Source organism: Argopecten irradians, chromosome 1 (genome assembly GCF_041381155.1).
Source record: "Argopecten irradians isolate NY chromosome 1, Ai_NY, whole genome shotgun sequence".
Classification (NCBI taxonomy): Eukaryota; Metazoa; Mollusca; class Bivalvia; order Pectinida; family Pectinidae; genus Argopecten; species Argopecten irradians.
The window spans coordinates 20,957,632-20,978,566 of NC_091134.1; the positions used below are offsets into that span (position 1 = coordinate 20,957,632).

Below are 20,935 nucleotides of genomic sequence, written 5' to 3' on the forward strand. Positions count from 1 at the left end.
ATTTGTTGATAATTATATTCAGGGATGTCACATAAATCAAGGACCCTAATAGTTGACATGGATAACTGATAAATGCAACAGGGAAAAAACTAGAAAATATGCCATTCTCTTTATATCACAATAATTTAGGGACTTTTTGCTTTTGATTTTGTATCCCTTTTTGATAGCGTATTCATTTTAGTTCATTTCAGATGTTTTTTTGTTTTTGTCTATTCTGTTTTAGCAAACTTCCCTATTTGCTTGTTGTGAACCTCTTGTTTATGTACCTATGAGCTGTTAGTTTGGCTGTACACATACATGTACATTTTGTATCTTCAGTATGATGCACTTTTCCTCTGGAGGCTGGCCAGTTTAAAAAGAGCCTTATATAGATCCTCGCAGATTTTCTTATCATTGTCAGGAAATGTTTGCTGTTCTAACCATGACTAGATGATTTATGTGTCTGGTGCTTGATCAACATAACTCATGTTTCTATACACTTTGATCTTCTTTTACATAGAGGAAACTTCACAGTCCCATTACCTCACCAACACTTGCTGTAAATACATATATAGAAAGAGGCAATATATCCCTGTACATGAATATTGATATATATCATAGTATTGTGTAAAAGATTGTAAGCTCTAGTCATTTTCTTGTTCTGCTGGAAAAGTGCTCTGAATACTTATGCATGTGGTAGAAAAGTACTTCCCCCTCCATTTGATAATGGTGTCTCAATATGAAATTAAAATCTCAAAGTTAACATCAGGCAAGCGACAATCTTCCTCAGATGATCATCTTGCTCAACATGTGACAATTAGGATTTTTCAGTACAGAAGATCTTACTGTAGCACAGTTAGAAAATTATCTCTGGTTGTTACCAGGAGTTGGCTTTGTGGTGGTAGAACATAATAGCTTTAATAAACAAATCTATAATTTGTGTCTGACTAAAACACCAGTGGAGAATGTAAAGGACATGTATAATAGATGGAGTTACACAATAAATGCTAAAATATCATAGTCGGTATGGTGATTATACAGGCAAAATAAATATTGATGTGACAGACAGGGTAACATGAGGACTGGAAACTGTGTAATAGACATGTTTGTGTAGTAGTTTATTATGATCAGGATATCAGACATGGCTGTAACGATGAAAGAAATTCTACATTGACCTGATACTGACCTTATCTTATAAATACGTAATAACATGTATATATATAGCATCTGTTCATTAGATTTGCAAATTTAATCTACAGTATGAATTGTCTTCATTTAAACAAGGATATTTATGCAGTTCCCACCTATACTTTGAGAACTTCAAGAGATGAAGAAACCTTCAGCTTGGTTCACAAGTTTTGATTTCATGTGTAGATTTGTTGACACTGACAAAAAGAGAAAGGAAATTTTAGCTACTTAGTTAGAATAGAAATGAAAATATAGGTATACTATATTCCTGAGTCTAAAGGGTTTGTCACCTGTTACCTACACATAATGATTTCATCTGATCTACCTAACAGGATATAGTATGTATACTATGTATTACGAGGAGGTACCTGTGGTCAAGTTGTCCCTGCTTTTTATCCTAGTCCACCTCTTGACATTTACAAGTTTGAAACCTAAAACAGGCACTTGTCATGTAACAACATGTAGGTCGGTGGTTTATGAGCAGGTACTCCAGCTTTTATTGCACCTTGTGGACTTGTCCTTTAATGACCTTGACTGTTAATGAATAAAGATATTATACAAATCAATGGTTACATCATGACTTATAGATTCTGAAAAATAGATGACATTCAGTCTGATTCACATAGAAAGATATAAACAGATTTTAAATGTAACTTCTTAGTTAGGTAGATAAGTTAGTCAGGTACTGTTTACATTTGTTTTCAGAATTTTATTTTGTTTCAATTGCTGTGGAGTGTAAAGCGATATGACAGTGACATACATATAGCATTGTGTAGATACGATAGACAACATATGTACATTTATACAGTTGAATCCACTGCCTGGAGGCATCAAACCAGAGTTGTTACATTGTCAAGTTACCGTAGTTATTCAAATAAATCTTATGCTCGAGCAAACAGTAGTCTTGGAATACATACATAAGCTACTGGTGTATATGTCAGGACATTTTTTTCTAGTTGTTTATATAAACAAACTACATGGACAGTTTTGAAATGAAATAGAAAAAAAAAAATCAAATATTGATATGAAATCCTGTAAATAAGAAGAAGAATTAATGTAAAGTAAAATTGATAAAACCTGATGTTATTACAGAGAGAATGAGTTATATAGGGAGAACCAATTACATAACACAGTGGGGAAAGAGATACAGTCTTATTTGTAACATGTTAAAGCTATTATTTTGACATGAATGAGGTCACATTCTATATTGTATGGTATTCCAGTTCAAAAGGGTGTTAAGCGTTCATACATCAGCGAATTACAAATTTTGTGAGAACATTTTGAAATGGTTTTGGTTCAGAACATGATTTTACTCTGTTGAGTTAAATGGCTATTTACATATAATTATCTAATATATTGTTCAATTCAAGGGCTGTAACTCCCCTAAAATTATATGACTAATTTTGGTTTTGACACAAGAGTTAACTTCCCTTGAATTTCTCTCTGAGTATATCATTATACATGTACATGTATTACCATTGAATAAAAGCTGATATACACTATGAGTGAAAAATTATTAAGGAACATCTCCAGGATTTGATTTTTGAAGTTAAGAGAAGCTGCTTTATTAACTGACCCTTGCTGCTGTTGAAAAAATTAGGATTATTGAATTTCTCTTCTGAAACTGTCGTTGAAATGTTCAAAATTTTCTGCATTATACTGAAAAATCAAAATCCTTTCAAACCTAAAAGATTTTTTTTTATATCATTATTTGTCAAAAATGAAAAAAAAAAAAAAAAAAAATAGTAGTGTAACTATTCTTTGTAATGTGCATCCTATGATTAAGATAGCTGGTTCCTGGCCTGAGTTGTTGGAGTATAAGGAGACAGCCATGTTGTGATGTTTGGTGTGATGTTTGGTGTGATTGCGCTGCTGTGTAGAACCATTTATAAGGCCGACTGACTACAAAGTGACTGGGACAGATTCTTAGATGACTAACCAATCAATGAGTTTACACAATGACTACGCCACAATGGATATCAACGTCTGGAGACTTTACTCCCTGTCCAGTCAGGTCAACATCCTAAGTGGTCAAAGATCTGCTCAAATGGTCAAGGAACTAATCAGATTGGACCAAGAATAACGGTACACCTGATCCTCTTTTCTAGGTGAATTAACAAGTTAAAGGGGAAAGTCTCCTTAAACTGTATTGTTTAACGAGTGTACTGTTTGTATTGTTTGAGAGCGTATGTGAGGAATTCTCCTTTATTTGTATTGTTTGAGAGCGTATGTGAGGAATTATCCCTAAATTTGTATTGTTTGAGAGTGTATTGATGATGTGAGTGATTGAGGAATTCTCCTTAATTTGTATTGTTTGAGAGCATATTGGATATAGTCTGCCTAAATTGTATTGTTTGAGAGTATGTTAGAGAGCGTATCATCATGTCTTTGTGTTGGCTGTGATAAAGCTGATAATGTGTATATATATATCTTAATTGTTGGAGGGTTCCCAACATTATCTCACGACCAATTTACACTGGGGAGATTCCAGCGAGAATTTAAACCGTATACATATTACTCAGGGGAGGCTGGCTTTATATAAATGTATTATCTATTACTGCATTCCAAGCAATGTAAATATTTCATAGGCATATAATTCATATATCTACAGCAAAATTATCTGGTTTTTAAATAATTTTCATATTTTTAAAGTGGTTAGATGGATGATACATATAAATTAACAGGTTTTTGTGGTCTGTAATGGGTGGATTTAAGTCCTCGGTGGCTTTTGTTCGGAGTGAACTAGATAGGTAAATATAAAGATAATATAACATTTTGTTGGATATGATAACATCATACACAGAAGCCAGACAAATGGAATGTGTTTGTGTACTTTGCTGTAAATTCATTTACTACTTGAAGAACATATTAGTTGTTTCATTAGCTGTTCCCTTTGATCAAACCTATGTAATATGTAATGTTTCTTATTTATTATAAAAATTCCTGAAAATTTCTGCAGAAAATTGCCATTTTGGAGCACTTAGGGAACCCTGATACCTAATTTTGTTTTTGTAGTTTTGTAAGTACCTGTCAGGTACATTTTGGAACATGTATAGTGGTGGTCTTCACTTGTCATGGCTGGTGGCTACTTTACTGAATATCTTATTATACATATCGCATGAAGTCCAGGGTAATTGAAGTGAATTGTTTAACAAAACACAAAGATCACTGCCACAACAGCACAAATGTTTAATTTCTCTCAGCCTCCTGAAAACACCAACCAACATTGGAAGTAAACGTCAAGCCCTACTCACCCACTGTGACCACAAAGTCCTATAAACCATCCTCAAGGTCAAATGAAGTCCCCTCGAAGCTGCAGTCTGACTTTCATTATAAACTCTGTTGAGTTTCATAAATTGAAACAATTTCTTAAGATTGGAAACATTGATGTGTCAAAGGTGGTATCACTTTATCAGCTGTCTATATAAGAATTGAAGCTCATTAATTTGGGATGGATTGACCTCAGAGTACTGCAGATCTAATCCAGTTTAGATATATTATAGATCCTTTTGGGGGTTTGGACCAGGACCTAATTACTATATATCTGGATTAAGGTCATCCCACAAATTTAACTTGATAGGATTGATCTGTAGTTTGGGGAAATAACCTTATTTGTATTGTAACAAGCCCAGTGGACTAGCATCAATTTGACTCGTGTCAGAAATTGGATGAAGGGATAAACAATGACAAATTTCCAAGCTTAAGTTTCTGTAGCATTTTGAGAATATCTCGATAGATCAATTTTTGAAGCTTAAGTTTCTGTAGCATTTTGAGAATATCTCGATAGATCAATTTTTGTCACTACCGTGGGGATCTTTAAGAGATGAGTTTTGTGATGAATCATAATAATTTAAGGAGACAAAAATGATATACAGCAGCCTCCCAAAACAACTTATCTTAATGACACAATTTAGCTCAATAGAAAATAGTCAGTGGGTAGTAGCTAAACCAAACATAGACATATGTCATCTGCCGAAGAGCAAAGAATTTATAGATATGGGGAGGGGGGGGGGGGCTGCTACAACTTACCTCCTACAGTTATTTTCACGTATGAATGGGGTTAATACATGAGACATGGCTTATTGGGTTTGATAGTGGAGGGAAAGCATGAGTACCTTGAGAAAAAACATTTTCCTGTGGTCATGAAGTAGGCCTACTTATCTTACAACTATTATCTACCCTGGTTACAAAACAAGAGGTAAAAGGCTTAGAGTGCAGGTGATATGTCGGAACACCTTACTCACTCTGCCCCCTCCCCCAACCTCCCCTCACCCCCTCATGGCTTATTGAAGAAAATTCATTACAGATATAGCAGAGAAGCTCTCAGTGATATCAGTTAGAAGTGTCAATCGTATGTCAATTGTCAGTGGAATGTGTCAATGAAACTAACCTAGATTTCTCAAGTCCTACAAAATAAACCTAGACTTCTAGTCCTACAAAATAAATTGTGACTGTAGCTCACAATTGGTATATTATAGAATTGGTGGTATTATGTGGTGAGGCAGGTTTCTGATCGAGCATGCCAAGACACCATAATCAGGGGAGAAGATGTGCCCACAAATTTCATTTACACTAATATACAACATTCCTAACAAACATTGATAGTTAAGCCTAATGGAATGGCAGATCTAATTTTCTGTAAATTCTCTAGAATGTAGATAGCGCAGATCTCACAGCAACCACTGTCTCGTTATACACACAAGCTGCTGTTGAAATATACAGAGAGAAAAAAAATCAATGCAAATTCTTTCATTTCTTCAGATTGGAATGACTGTATAGAACTTGATTAAACTGTATAAACATCTGTTTCAATCTAATCCAGGTAATCAGATTTATATAAAGGTATTTGGTAGAAGGTACATGATGAAGTCGCAATCAGGGAAATCTGATTTTATTCAAAATTGATCCATTATTGAAACGTGCCATGGTCATAAAGTTAAGGTTGCAATCGTCTGGTAAAATATCTGTACAGTTTCCACCACAAGAAAAAGTGTAAAAAAAAGTTGATGAAATAAAGAACATATTGTGTGGTTGTGACAAATTTTACCTAGCTTTGTAGGTGGGTGTTGTTGATAACGTAAAAAGATAAAATGCTTATTCTAATGGGAAACATATTCCTTTATTTTGTCAAAACTTCTTTCCTTGAAAAAAGCAGGTTTTCAGTAAGTTAAAATTTCAAGTTATCAGAATGTTTACCTCAAGTAAGTGTAGATATATTGCATGCAATTTCATGAAGACCAATCAAAATATGCTTTAAAGTAAAGAAACTATTTAATTACCTTTAAATTAAAAGTGGAAACGGCAATAATAAGGGATGTATGTTTATATATAATACATTATTATGATGTTCAGATAACTGCGTAATATTCATCAGTTTTAGACTCATTTAATTGCTAATTAAATTGGATGTGTATTATAACAATTGTGCGATGTCATGCAATGTTAAGTTTGTGTCAGTTTTTAGTGATGATGAAATATGTTAAGTGGCCTATATATAGTAAGTGTGAGACCTTCACACAGAGATATGATTAATAGAATCTTACATGGCTCTGTCAAGTGGACAGAGGTAACCCAAGTGAAAGATTCTGGCTAATCAACCCAAGGCTTGCGGAGGGTTGACGGTCAAAATCTTTTATGAGGGTTGAGATATCCCTGTTCACGTTCACCTGACAGGCCCATGTAAGAATCTTTTTCTCTCATACTTTAACGAGAAATGGTTAAAATTCAGTCAACATGAACGTCTTTGTGCGTAAAAATGGTCGTCACATGTATTGATGATGTCACTGTCTATCACTTGTGAGCTGTCTTTCCCTAGCCCGATAAAAGACAGAGTTATCTTTTCCTTAGAAACCGTGGGATAACCCTGTCAAGTATGAGAGAAAATGGAATGTAAATCATCTGTGTAGTGTGCTCTCACTTCACATCCGGACAATGTACTACAAACCGTATCTAATCTAATATTATTACCATATTACATAAACTGAACTTTGCAATTGACGGATCACCAGTCAATCAAAGAGCATTATATAAATAGATGTGACTTTGCATTTTGCAATTGTGTATGCTATAGCATTAATTTGTTCTGACACTGAATAGGTACATGCCCATGTTACAGCACGAGGCATTGCTGAATCAACGGAAATGTTAGTCTTCCAAGTGTAGAAGTCATTTGATAGGATTAATATTGATCAGGGTATATCTCACAGTGCACTAATGTCATAAGTTTACGACTTACAGGTTCGAGTCTGCCAAGTGGTCTTAATCACACATAAGATAACTAGTTTTAGTCCAATAAAAAGATAATTTTAATAAGGTAGCAAATTTAAAAAAAAGAAAATAGGAAGATGTCCATATTGAATCTTTTCAAAACTGTTTATTAAGGTATAAGTCCCCCAGGCAATGGATGGAATGTTCCTTTCATGAGTGTTATAGAAGAATTTCTGAAGTCAATATTTCGATCAAAATCAGGGCCAATATACAATTATGGCTTATTCATAGTCAGGGCCAGTTTTAAAAAATCTTTGATGATAAAACATCTTTGAACTAATTCTTATATCATGAAAATATTTCACGTGTCTTGTATTTCACACTATAGCTAAATTAGTATATTGACTACATTCCCAAAGAAAAATGATACAGGATTGAGAAGAGATAAGAAAGACATTATGATTCTGTTGGACAGAAGTTTTGGTAACTTTAAAGAAACTTTACTATGTTCCTCTATGCTAGCTGGTGTTGGTATACATTGTACATCTTTTACTGTATATTTGACTGTTGAATCGAGCTTTTAGGACCTGTTATCTGTCAGAAAAAAAAAACTTTAAATCTGTCGAGATAAAAAGATGGATGAGAGAGTGGAGAGGTATAGATAGTCGTCTGACATTCACAAGATGTAATCCCTAGGTAGGAAGATATCATCTCCAAATTAACTTTACACCCAAACTGTCTGAGGCAGCAACAGGTGGGAAAGAGGCTCCACACAGGGTAACTTTACACTCAAACTATCTTAGGAAGCAACAGGTGGGAAAGGGGTTCCACAGAGGGTAACTTTACACCCAAACTGTCTGAGGCAGCAAGAGGTGGGAAAGCGGCTCCACATGGGGTAGCTTTACACTCAAACTGTCTGAGGCAGCAACAGGTGGGAAAGGGGTTCCACAGAGGGTAACTTTACACTCAAACTGTCTGAGGCAGCAACAGGTGGGAAAAGGGTTCCACAGAGGGTAACTTTACACCCAAACTGTCTAAGGCAGCAAGAGGTGGGAAAGAGGTTTCACATGGGGTAGCTTTACACTAATTTGAGGCAGCAACATGGAAGGGTCACGAGGGTACTTTCACAAACTGTTGAGGCAGCAACAGTGGGAAAAGGGTTCCACAGAGGGTAACTTACACCCAAACTGTCTAGGCAGCAAGAGGTGGGAAAGGTTCACATGGGTAGCTTACTCCTAATTATAAACTATCTGAGGCAGCAAGAGGTGGGAAGAGGTCCACATGGGGTAGCTTTACACTTAAACTGTTTGAGGCAGCAACAGATGGGAAAGGGGTTCCACAGAGGGTAACTTTACACCCAAACTGTCTGAGGCAGCAAGAGGTGGGAAAGCGGCTCCAGACGGGGTAGCTTTACACTCAAACTGTCTGAGGCAGCAACAGGTGGGAAAGGGGTTCCACAGAGGGTAACTTTACAGTCAAACTGTTTGAGGCAGCAACAGGTGGGAAAGATATCCCAGTAAGGAATCATTATACTGTATGAAATTGAAGCAGCAAAAATGATTAGAGGCTGCAACATTTGAAAAAGGTTCCAGAAAGGAAAACATTTTATAAGTATTAATGTTGCTTTGCATAAAATTCAAGGGCAGGTACTTGAATGATTAAAATGTTTTATTATTATTATTTCAGTATATCGGGAGCTTCTCTGTCCAGGGTGCAGACCAGAACGCTCGGGCAGAATGTGTTCAGACTCACTTAGAGGACATGAGGGTAAGTAGCTTCTCCAACCTCCATTCCTATAGAGCCTGTATAATACAGGGGTTTCATAAAACATGACCTCTCCTTTTGTGAAGTATAAAGACATGGTCGTCTGTGAACTTTCATGACCTGCTGACCTACCATACCCTATAATCAACTGACCTTTGATGAACTGTGATGACCTGACCTTTGTTTAACTATGGTAACCTGACCTTTGATGAACTTTGGTGACTTGACCTTTGATGAACTATGGTGACCTGACCTTTGATGAACTGTGGTGACCAGACCTGACCTTTGATGAACTGACCTTTGATGAATTGCGGTGACCTGACCTTTAATGAACTGTTGTGACTTGACCTTTGATGAACTGTAGTGACCTGACCTGACCTTGGATAAACTGTGATGACCTGACCTTTGATGAACTGTGATGACCTGACCTTCGATGAACTGTGTTGACCTCACCTTTGATGTACTGTGGTGACGTGACCTTCAGTTACTGTGAACATCTTCTTGGACTTTTTTCAGAATTATAAGGTGCAACACAGTTCTTTTGAGTTCTGAAATCATTTCTGATCAGTTTGGCCTGGTGACCCAGAATTTCATTTCATGATATAAAATGTTTTTATGTCATGTAATAAAGATCTGTTGTATACATGTATGAGATGTAGAAGGAGTTATCGGCAGACATTGTGACAGTCAGTGATGATTTGGTGTCTCCTGGTCTGGTACCATGTTATCAGGCCAAGGCTCTGCTACCATTATCAGTCTATCAACCCATACCCCGCTCAGGTTCTGTAATGTATTCCTTAGTTTATTATAAGGTTCAGCAGGAACACAACAAGACCTTTCACGTGTCACGCAATGTTCTATAGAAATTGACAAACGAAATATTCTCAATTTTATCTTTGGCTTTAAAATGAGTTTTTATGATGACTCTGAGGAGAAGATACGGCCAAGCACAGTACTGTGGAGGTCAGGTATACCTTTGTTGCATCCCCCTGAAACATATCCTGATCATAATTTCAATAGTCAATTAGTCATAATCAAAATTCTATTTAAATGTGGAGTTTGTCATTAGGTTGTCTAAAAAAAGAGATATATTTATATTTATAAATGCTCAATTCTTGTCTATTATCTGAAAAAATGTGCATTTTGAATTTGTTTAATAGATTTTAAAGAAATAACATGAAAATATTTCAAGTGAAAACATTCTGATGACCTCCAGTGTGCTGAAATATGGTTTATACCATAACAAGGTGCTTAGATTGGTGGTTGTGTAATATAGAATTGATTGGTATTATTTGGTATTCAGTGATTTGATCTGTAATAATATCCTAGGCGAATGGTGTGTAAATAATTTGAAAGATTCCATATAACAATTGATTAGATAACTTAAGTTCAGCTCAAATGAAGCCATAAAATATTCATGTCAATAATGGTTAAACGTCACATGAAATGTCAAGCAGGTCAATTATAAGCTTTTGATAGTTATGGAATCATTTTCTGATCACCAAACTAAAAGGCAAGTATATGTAAATACCCAAGTATATCATAGATTTGATAGGAGAGTTCCACATTGGACAGCATTTGGACTTGGTAAGGTGGTTGGCCTTTAGCATATTGTCTGTAAATCTGTAGATATCTTCTCTTTGTCTGGAGATATTGATATGTACCTAGTCTACAGAAGAAAAGTGAAGAAGTTGTCTGTATAATCTCGGATTTAGGTCTCCCTGGACACCACCAAACTGCCTAACTCTGATAATTCCTAATTTCTGTGGGTCTCCTGAAACCTTTCCTGATACCCTTGGACCTGATATTGATGTTAGAATGTGGCTACTTTATGCTCCTCATTTTCAAGGTCAAAGCTTATACAGGTCACTATATCTATTTCTTCTTGGTCAATAATAGAAACGTTAGGGCCATTCTCATGTGTCTTGGCAATCATACACATCAATCTTGATTCCAGAAATATGGTCTTGACCCATTATGGACAAACACATTGACTATAGTTTGTCTTAACCCAATCATATGACTATAGGCCATGCATAATTTTTTCAGTCATAGAACTTATAATTAACTGATAGAGTAAGGGTACTGATATTGGTCCTATACCTCGTTGTTCTGCTTTGATTAACATGCTCGGATGACGGGTACCAAGTATGATCTTGACCTTTATTCAAGATCACAGGGGTCAAATATGTACTTATAAATTCAAACAATTTCTTTTTGTAGTTTGTCCCAAAGTTTATTCCCTCTACTGCATACTTTTATTGTGTTGTATTGTACTTATAGGAGATTTCAGAAAAGATGGCGTGACGTCACAGAAAGTTTACATCCGGGTCCTCAAAGGTACAAACACAATATGGAGACTAATAAAAACAATAACAGATACGTACAGCACTGCTACAAAATCGATACTGTGACAAAAGTATACACTTTCATACTTGCAAATTCTGACATTAAAATAGTTTCTTATTGTTTCAGAGGTTACAGACATTTATATTTACAATTTCTTATTGCTAAATATATTTGTGTAGATTTAGTGTTGAGGCCAGCTTGCGAAGCGGTGTCGGGCCGTCACATGTACACGCTTTTTGTTCACACATAGAAATCCATGTTGTGAAAAAGTTATGAATAAATAATTGATTTCAATGTATCATATTTCTGTAATACACGGAAAATCTGTTCATAACACTATTTAATATAAATATAACGAAATGTGAACCACCTGGTCAGACCACGGCCGCTCGTGCATGGCTTCGCCGGTAGATCACCTCGGTCAACAGCCAATAGTTGGGAAATTAATAATATTTATACGTAATTACCAACGTATATCTCAATAAGTACTTGTAAAAGATATATATTTCGTTATTTCCTATGTATATCTGGTTTTAAATAAATGGTATAAACCACGGTTACACATAAATGAAGATGTATGTGTACGTACACGTACAGTATTGCTGCCGATATCTCGAAAAATAAAATAGTGAAATAGTGAAATCGTTCAATTTCATGAGTTTATTTTTTAGTCACTTTTATTCCATATGCCGTTATGTGAAATGCCAAATTGAGATGATATTACTTTTAAGTAATTTGAATGCATGTTAGATAGACTACATTTAGATTTATGAATTACAACATAGCTAGATCGTAATACTAGAAATGCCGACCAGGACACATTGCGCACGGCATCGAGAATCCTAAAATACTCGAAGTTTTGTTTTAAAATATGATAAAAAGAAACTATAAAATGACTCTTTTGAATGTCATAAACTAAATTCCAAAATTTCTGACGAAAAAGTTAACCAGAATATATAATTTTGTGACTCTGAAAAATGACGAAATTCGGGATCTCGGCAGTACTGTATGTAATGGCTGCCGTGCGCTTGGGGTAATCTACGAAGGCAAATTTTAATTTAGTCATAATCACACATCGTAAGATGTTTTACCAAGTTAAACTTAGAAAACAGTAATCGATTATTAAAATATCATTATATTATTTGGGAAAACTTGGAATTTTTATATGTAGTTTCTGATAATTTTGTAACTTCTGTCAATGTTTATACGTATGTCTAATGTCGACCGTGTTTTTACTCGTGGCGGTCGAAAATGGAGTATAAATAGAGTGAAATATATGAATACCAGATGTTTATATCTAAATATTTTTGTTAAATATATTTATTTACCCTTTTTATAATTAAAATAACGCAATAGTTCTCAGATTGTCGCACTATTTATGACAATAGAACGTAAACAATCATCGCAAGCGGCTGTTTTCCCTCTATGTTTATGTGTGGATATACAGAGTTGTACCTTTGGGCGCCCGGATGTACCTTTGTGTGACGTCATCGCCATCTTTTCTGAAATCTCCTATAGTCTGTCAGATGGCCGCTAAGGTCCATTGGGCCTCTTTTCATCAAATGTCTTGGGACACTTAATACATATCAACTTTGATTTCAGAAGCAGTGTACTTTAAGTAGATGATTTGTTGTATCTAGATCCATGAGTACCAGGGTATCCCAAATTTCTGTTCAGACTTTACCTTAATATTTTGATCACATTTTGCCACAAAACAATATTGGCATTCCTCACTCACAATTTTGTAATACGATCCTTGGTCTTTTCTTACATTATTAGACCAGCAGTTATAATAATAACTTCAATTTCTTTATGCAATTATAATTAACAATGTGTAAAACATGTCATACATACATATCTCATTGTGAATTATGAACATTCTTTGTCCCTCAAATGTCTTGGCAATGTTGGTATATTATTAATGTGAGTGGTTTTTACCTTTAATAAGGTTAATTACTTGAACATTTAACCTCATCGTAATTGCTTTGGGAGTTATGTAGAGCCTATCCGCTAAAAAAATCATGATTGATATCAATTTTAGCAGATATATATTTTTTTCGTTGTAAATTGAGTAACATGTTCGCACCAGACAGGATTCGCAAGGCACTGTATGTAGGAGACAGGAAATTACATTGGAGATAAATTTGTATGGAATGAAAAACTACCCATTGTCATAAATTGTCAGACACTTTTGGATCCTAAAAAAGGCAATAGACCCAACGAGACAGAGGCAGCGAGTGTATCAGACATTGCTAGGAAACAAAGGCGATTCTGACTTACAAAGACATATAACCCATAAGTCTGATACGATCCTTAATGTTAAGTTTTCCATACTGCCTTCAATGTGCCGATGTCTGATACTGTCTGAAATGAAATTTGATACTGTTATTTTTAATAACTGATAATGTTTTAACTGTCAACTAGCTATAAAATTCTAAATGTTCAATTCAACACTTATTCAGACGTGATGATTTAGGTGTTTATGAGGTATTTTTCATTGTATCAGTATGACGCCATAAAGACTAACATTTTTTTTTCTTGAGGAGAAACCTGCATGTAAATCGATTATTTGGATGATTTTGTAACAGGGATGTAAATTGACTGGCTAAAAGTTCGACAGTGTTCTAAATCAGGAACGCATCCTGCCTAAGTGTTTGATTTGATCAGTAAATCAGATAAAGAACACATCCAGTTTCTCTTTGTGTGTACGTACTACAGAGGTTGATGGTGATCATTTTATCACTGTATACACAATTTTCTATCTCTAAAAAGAAATATTTTAACAATTTTCCTTAATATTTGATCAACATGATCATGGTTTCATCGATAAGTTATCTTCGTTTTAATAGGAGAAATTTTCGAAATCTTAGGGTTGAATTGTGTTGATCGAAAGGACCAGAGGCGTGTACAGGATGGCGAGCGCTTGCATGACAAGAAATTCCCTGAACGGCAGCGGGTGTTCGGACATGCATTCGATATGGTACTTGCTCTAGCACTATTATCAGAATAAATATGTATTTAAAAAATTCCTTAACAAGGCTCTCTTCATGGCCATTAAGAAGCGAGCCCCACTAACGCTCGCGAGCACTCACCATCTTGAACGTGCCTCACATTCCACCTAGCTGGCTGGGGTTCGATCCCCGTCATGGACGTGAAAAGATCAGGGGTCACTTACTCGATCACTGGGTTTTATCCGGGCAATCCAGTTTCTCCCACTCTAAGACCCCTTGTGCGCTTTCATTTGGCCCTCGACAGTGATTGGTATAAGTTGTATAACTAGTTATGGGTTCCGTCCGTCTGTCTGTCCGTCCGTACGAATGGTTTCCGGAGCATAACTCTAAAACTAGTAGAGATATTTCCACGAAACTTCATACACACATTGGTCTTATGGTCTAGTAGTGCCTTTTGCTATTTTTAGGTTTTCATTTTTTGCATTTTTTCCGTAACCATGGAAACATTGCTGAAAATATCATATTTTTGTACCAGGTTCGTTTCCGGAGCATAACTCTAAAACCAGAAGAGATATTTCCACAAAACTTCATAGACACATTGGTCTTATGGTCTAGTAGTGCCTTTTGCTATTTCAAGGTTTTCACTTTTTGTACTTTTTTCTGTAACCATGGAAACATTGCTGAAAATGGCAGATTTTTGTGTAAGAATCGTTTCCGGAGCACAACTCAAAAACCAGCAGAGATATTTCCATGAAACTTCATAGACACATTGTTCTTACGGTCTAGTAGTGCCTTTTGCTATTTTTAGGTTTTCATTTTTTGCACTTTTTCTGTAACCATGGAAACATTGCTGAAAATATCATATTTTTGTACCAGGTTCGTTTCCGGAGCAGTTCGTTTCCGGAGCATAACTGGAAAACCGGTTGAGATATATGCACGGAACTCCATAGGCACATTAGTCTTATGGTCTAGTAGTGCCTTTTGCTATTTTAAGGTTTTCACTTATTGTACTTTTTTCTGTAACCATGGAAACATTGCTGAAAATGGCAGATTTTTGTGTAAGAATCGTTTCCGGAGCACAACTTTAAAACCAGCAGAAATATTTCCATGAAACTTCATAGACACATTGTTCTTATGGTCTAGTAGTGCCTTTTGCTATTTTTAGGTTTTCACTTTTTGTGCTTTTTTTCTGTAACCATAGAAACATTGCTGAAAATATCATATTTTTGTAGCAGGTTCATTTCTGGAGCATAACTCCACGAGATATTTCCACGAAACTTCATAGACACATTCTTTTTATGGTCAAGTAGTACATTTTGCTATTTTTAGGTTTTCTTTTTTTGCGCTTTTTCCGTTACCATGGAAACATTGCTGAAAATATCATGGTAAATGGTAAATGTTACTTTGCAAAACTCTACCCATCTTTGTGTATATAGTCTAATATAAATGTCAAGGCTGTATACCTGATTCAACAATTGCAGCCCCGCTCTACTTTAATTATACTCCATCTTTCTTTAGCTCAACTTCCTTTTTCCTGTTTTTTTTTATACACGTAAGTCTCCAAAATCAAACTTACTTCAGTTTTGATATTTCTATTGGCGGGGGATCTGAATGACTATGTCCTTGTTTCTCAATCAATGCAAAATAAATAAAGTTCAAGACCATAATTCTCTTCATAAAAGAAACAAAATTTCAAGTTTTTCATTAGAAATACTTTGTATACCATCATGTTTTTGATGACATTGAATAAATGGTAATGCACAGCACATATGCTGTATTGATGCAAGTATATGTTGCAGGTTTTGTCAAATGATATCATCGATAATATAGAAGTTTATAGACACAGAGAAAAATGAATAAAAAAGCAATTTGAATCAGAATTATGTGAACTTGTATCTAGACATTCAAGTTAAATGTTGTCTTCGGTTTTCAGCCATGTGAAACATGCATTCTTATTGATAGAAGATGACACCAGTGTGTGTGTGTGTGTGTGGTCTTTAATTTTACTTATTGGTATCTTTGGAAGGATATTATATTATACATGTACCTGGTATCCATGTTATTGACTCCTATTGCACATCAACTGTATAGTGTATTATTTTTTAAAATTAATTTTCAACTCTCCTTTTACATTGGATGTGATTTGATTTTGAAAATGAAGTAGGAAGAATGTCTTTTGTTTGGTGAACATTTGAATTGGCCAATGAACCGATAAATGACCAAGATCTTGATTTCCACCAATGCCTTTGAAATATATGATAATAAATAATATGATTCTATACAGTAAATGCAAGTCATAAGATCCTTGGAGAGTGAATGTACTCGAGGAACCCAAGTTATGTAACACAATCAAAAATAAATCTGAATGACACAAACTCCGGGGAAAATTTATCTGTATAAGGATGACCTTAATTTCAAGGTCACTGTGAGATAGACTGAAACGTTTAAAGTGTCATCTTGACTCCTTCAGACTATGCTATCTGTGGTGTCTGTGTTGTCTTTGATAATAATAGTGATAACAAATTTTAGAATATTGTTCGACACCGCCTTACCATAGATACCAAGTGTCAGCGGAGACAAACAACATTCAGGGACCTGTGTGTACAATTTGATAACTGTTTGTTGTTAATATGTAATTATCATTTTAGTAACAGATGGTTGTCAGATAAGTAAAATATTGAGATTCTATATAGATCACCATCTAAGAAAGTTAAAACATTAATTTGTTGTCTGATTGTCAAGTAACAGGAGAAGAGTAGTGGCCAGACCTGGGTTTGAACTCGCTTAGCTGTCATCTTTTCTTATCATGCCCACTTTAACCTGACTGATATTGAGCCTGTTCTCTGTTTTATTTTACAGACGGTGGACAAGAGTAAGAAGGTGCTACTGGTCATCTCTCTTTCTGGGATCAAAGTGTGCAGCAGCAATGGGGAGGTAAATCTATAACATTTTTATACTATAGCTGTATGTGCAGCAGTGATCCGTGGTGGTCAAATGGTTAAGATGTCCTGACATTACCACAAGCCCTCCACCCCTGGGTTGCGAGTTTGAATCCTATGCTTATTAATAGGACATCTAATCAAACTTACCCAATGCAGTAGTAAAGGGAAGTAACTCTAATATACTGTAAAAAATTGGGCAGCAGTAATTGGAAGGTAAATCTATAAAAAAAAAATGTATACTATAGCTATGTGTGGAGCAGTAAAGGGAGGTAAATCTATAAAACTATTAGTGTGCAGCATAATGGGGAAGTAACTCTATAATTGTATAAAATCACCAAGTGAAACATATCATAACTTCATTTAGTAAATAAATATACCACAAGACCTAATTTACTGAGTTCATCATCACTTCTCCACCATATATATATATCAATAAACTTAATGACCCTAGTTGAAAACTGATCATCAGTAATAGGAAAGTTATCATATTTCTTAATAGCTTTGCATACCAAAACATTTATAAGGAAGATTTGGACATGACCCTTACAGCAGTTATTTCTGTGAAATCTAAACAGCATGTCCATTTCCCAATGGTGCAGCTGATCACATGTGTATTGTTATGTAACAGTGGGAATGTTAGATCTAGAGATATAAACTATCATTATGTATAAAACCTCACAACACAGGTGTAGTATACCAGTATCCCTGATGTTAGACAATGTGATATATGACACTATTAACTGGCAAAGCAATTTAATTTTCTTAAAAACAAAAGTACACAAAACTCCACATGTTACATGTCTCATTATATAATCATAAATTCCACTATCAATCTGGATAAAAATCAGTAATAGGCCATATATTTGTTTGTACAACATTAATCTGTCATTTAAAGATGTTGCCAATGTTGGTAGCCAGATGTGAAAGCCAGTGACTGTAATTGTGTGAGCTGTTTCCTGAAGGTTTGTTCGGATCTAAGCACATCTGGTGTTAGGTCATTTTAGGGTTGAGTTGAGGTTTTAATTACCTTTACATCAGTATCAACTAATTAACAAGGTGAATGTTTTGTGCAGGCAGATGTTTGTGAAAAGTAATATGTGAATTGACAAACATACATTATTGTAGCTATGCACATGGTCTGTCCTGTTTGAGTGTAGAACCTGATATATCAATGATGTTAAAACTATTAAACTGATGTTAATTTTAGATCCCCTCCTCCTAAAATTCATTACCTAATTGATATTAATCACTATTTTGTTACAACTGTTTTAACCATTTTATGCCATGTCCATGAAAAGTGGAAGGGTTATAAAGTATTACCTATATATATATATATTAGCTCTGTCTCCGACATTTCATCTTGTCACCTTTCTGCACATACTTATTTCATTTGAATGACTATGGGCATTTATGTCTTACAGACATCTCTAGTTTATCTTGGAAAATTTCTCTGGTTCTATGTTTTGATTAAGCAGCAATGGGGTACAAAAAAATGTTTTCTCTGCAAATTATCTTCATTAAGTTGTTGGATATGTTTTATCGTGTTCCAGAATAAGAAATAGAGAGCCTGTATTGAAGCAGGATCAGGAGAATATGAAATAAAGAGTCTTTGTTGTAGCAGGATATGTTGACATGTCCAACACAGGACATGTCAGTGACAGTTGTAGGTATTTTTCCTGTTTGAAATATGAGACCTTCTGGTGACCTTTGTTTGTGACCTTTGTAAGTGATACTGGAGCCAACATGCTGACCTTAGTGACCATCACTGACCACAAATAAAATATCCCTTGTCCCCTGTATACTGACCATGTGGGGTAAATCTATTTTGTGTGACATATGGATACCGTATTTAACCCTATAAATGTAATAGATGCAAGTGCCATGTCCTTTCTCAAATGTCCCAAGTTGAAATCTAGATATCATGTTATAGTTTGGCTTTTGGTTGATATGCTGTTAGTTATTGAAGGACATGCCAGGTTTATTAGAAGGTGAAGTGTTTAAAGCCAGAGAACTAGGAGAAAAATCATACCTATATCAGCTTCTCAGAACCAGGAGAGAAATCATACCTATATCAGCTTTTCAGAACCAGGAGAGAAATCATACCTATATCAGCTTCTCAGAACCAGAAAAAAATCATACCTATATCAGCTTCTCAGAACCAGGAGAAAAATCATACTTTACAGCTTCTTAGAACCAGGAGAAAAATCATACCTATATCAGCTTCTCAGAACCAGGAGAGAAATCATACCTATATCAGCTTCTCAGAACCAGAAAAAATCATACCTATATCAGCTTCTCAGAACCAGGAGAAAAATCATACCTTTATCAGCTTCTTAGAACCAGGAGAAAAATCATATCTATATCAGCTTCTCAGAACCAGGAGAAAAATCATACCTATATCAGAACCTCTGTAGCTTTATCTCCTTTCATTTGGAAACCCTGTTTAGTTCAGATTGTTTTGTTGGTCCCATTTTAACATGCAAGTGCACACAAAAAACATGGATATTTCATAATTCTACCATCTTAATGAAGTGATAAGGTTTGAATATAAGAAAGTAATTATTAACTGAGGACATTACCAATCATATAAGGCATTTCTCTTCATATTTAGATTAATTGTGTTTTATCTTCCTAATTATGATCTGGAGTCCTAATCAGTAATTAGCTCTATATGGTACCTATCTTCCAGTGACAGCTGCTGGACAAAAAACATTCAACTTGATGTCCAATTACTGTGGTCATTTCCTTGTTCTGACCAAGCGGCAAAGATGTTTGGATATTTATATTGTCAGACTGAATTCTTCTGACAAATCCCCCATTGTCTTTAAATCACTGACATGTCTGTGAAACACTGTATGGGTGGCAGGTTTGTTTACATACTTCTGTGTGTATTATGTATCTTTAGTAGGATTGAATGGTTTTGATTCATGTAATCGATTGGTTGTCCATTTGTAAATTTCACTACATGAAAACCGTTAATATCTCCTATGACACTTGGTTTCTTTACCAAAGTATTATAAAAATACCTAGTTTGATCATAAAAACATCTTTGACTTAAAGTTTTGAATGATGTAACTTTTTGTATTGTTATTTGTGACAAACTAAGTAAAATCTTTAGATAGTTTTATGATCTTGGAGCCAGCCTGCAGACAATTAACTTACACAAAGTAATGTAATTGGTGAAACTCCCTGAATAAAGTTCCAACCAAAAAAATTGTCCAATCCAGATCAAACACTTCAGTGATTATAGGTTATCTATATTAATTCACCTTGAAAAAAAAATCTTAAGGAAAATTCTTTCCTCAGATATCAAATACATGGTAGATTGACTGTCAATGCTGTCTGTAGTATGATAAAATAGTTTTGTGACAAGTGGTGAGGACTGAGATGAGCAGATACAATACAGATCACTGTATAAAACCGATTATCTTGGCCACAGGGTCAGGGGATGACTTTATTCACGGGCCATTAAATTCAATTAAACCTGGTTATATATTGTTTGTGTGGTGGGGCTGACAGTGCACACATGGCATGGAAGTGGCCAAAGGAGGATGC

The 20,935-nt window shown here is 35.1% G+C and overlaps 1 protein-coding gene across 2 annotated transcripts in view; it reads left to right on the forward strand.

Moving 5' to 3' along the window:
• Positions 1 to 20,935, forward strand: part of LOC138320490 (tensin-4-like) — a 106,968-nt gene that overhangs the window by 15,045 nt on the left and 70,988 nt on the right. For both annotated transcript variants that reach the window (XM_069263476.1, XM_069263486.1), the window contains exons 2-3: positions 9,061 to 9,141; positions 17,298 to 17,372. In XM_069263476.1, coding sequence (XP_069119577.1) covers positions 9,061 to 9,141; positions 17,298 to 17,372 — 156 coding nt within the window. The remainder of the gene's footprint in view (positions 1 to 9,060; positions 9,142 to 17,297; positions 17,373 to 20,935) is intronic.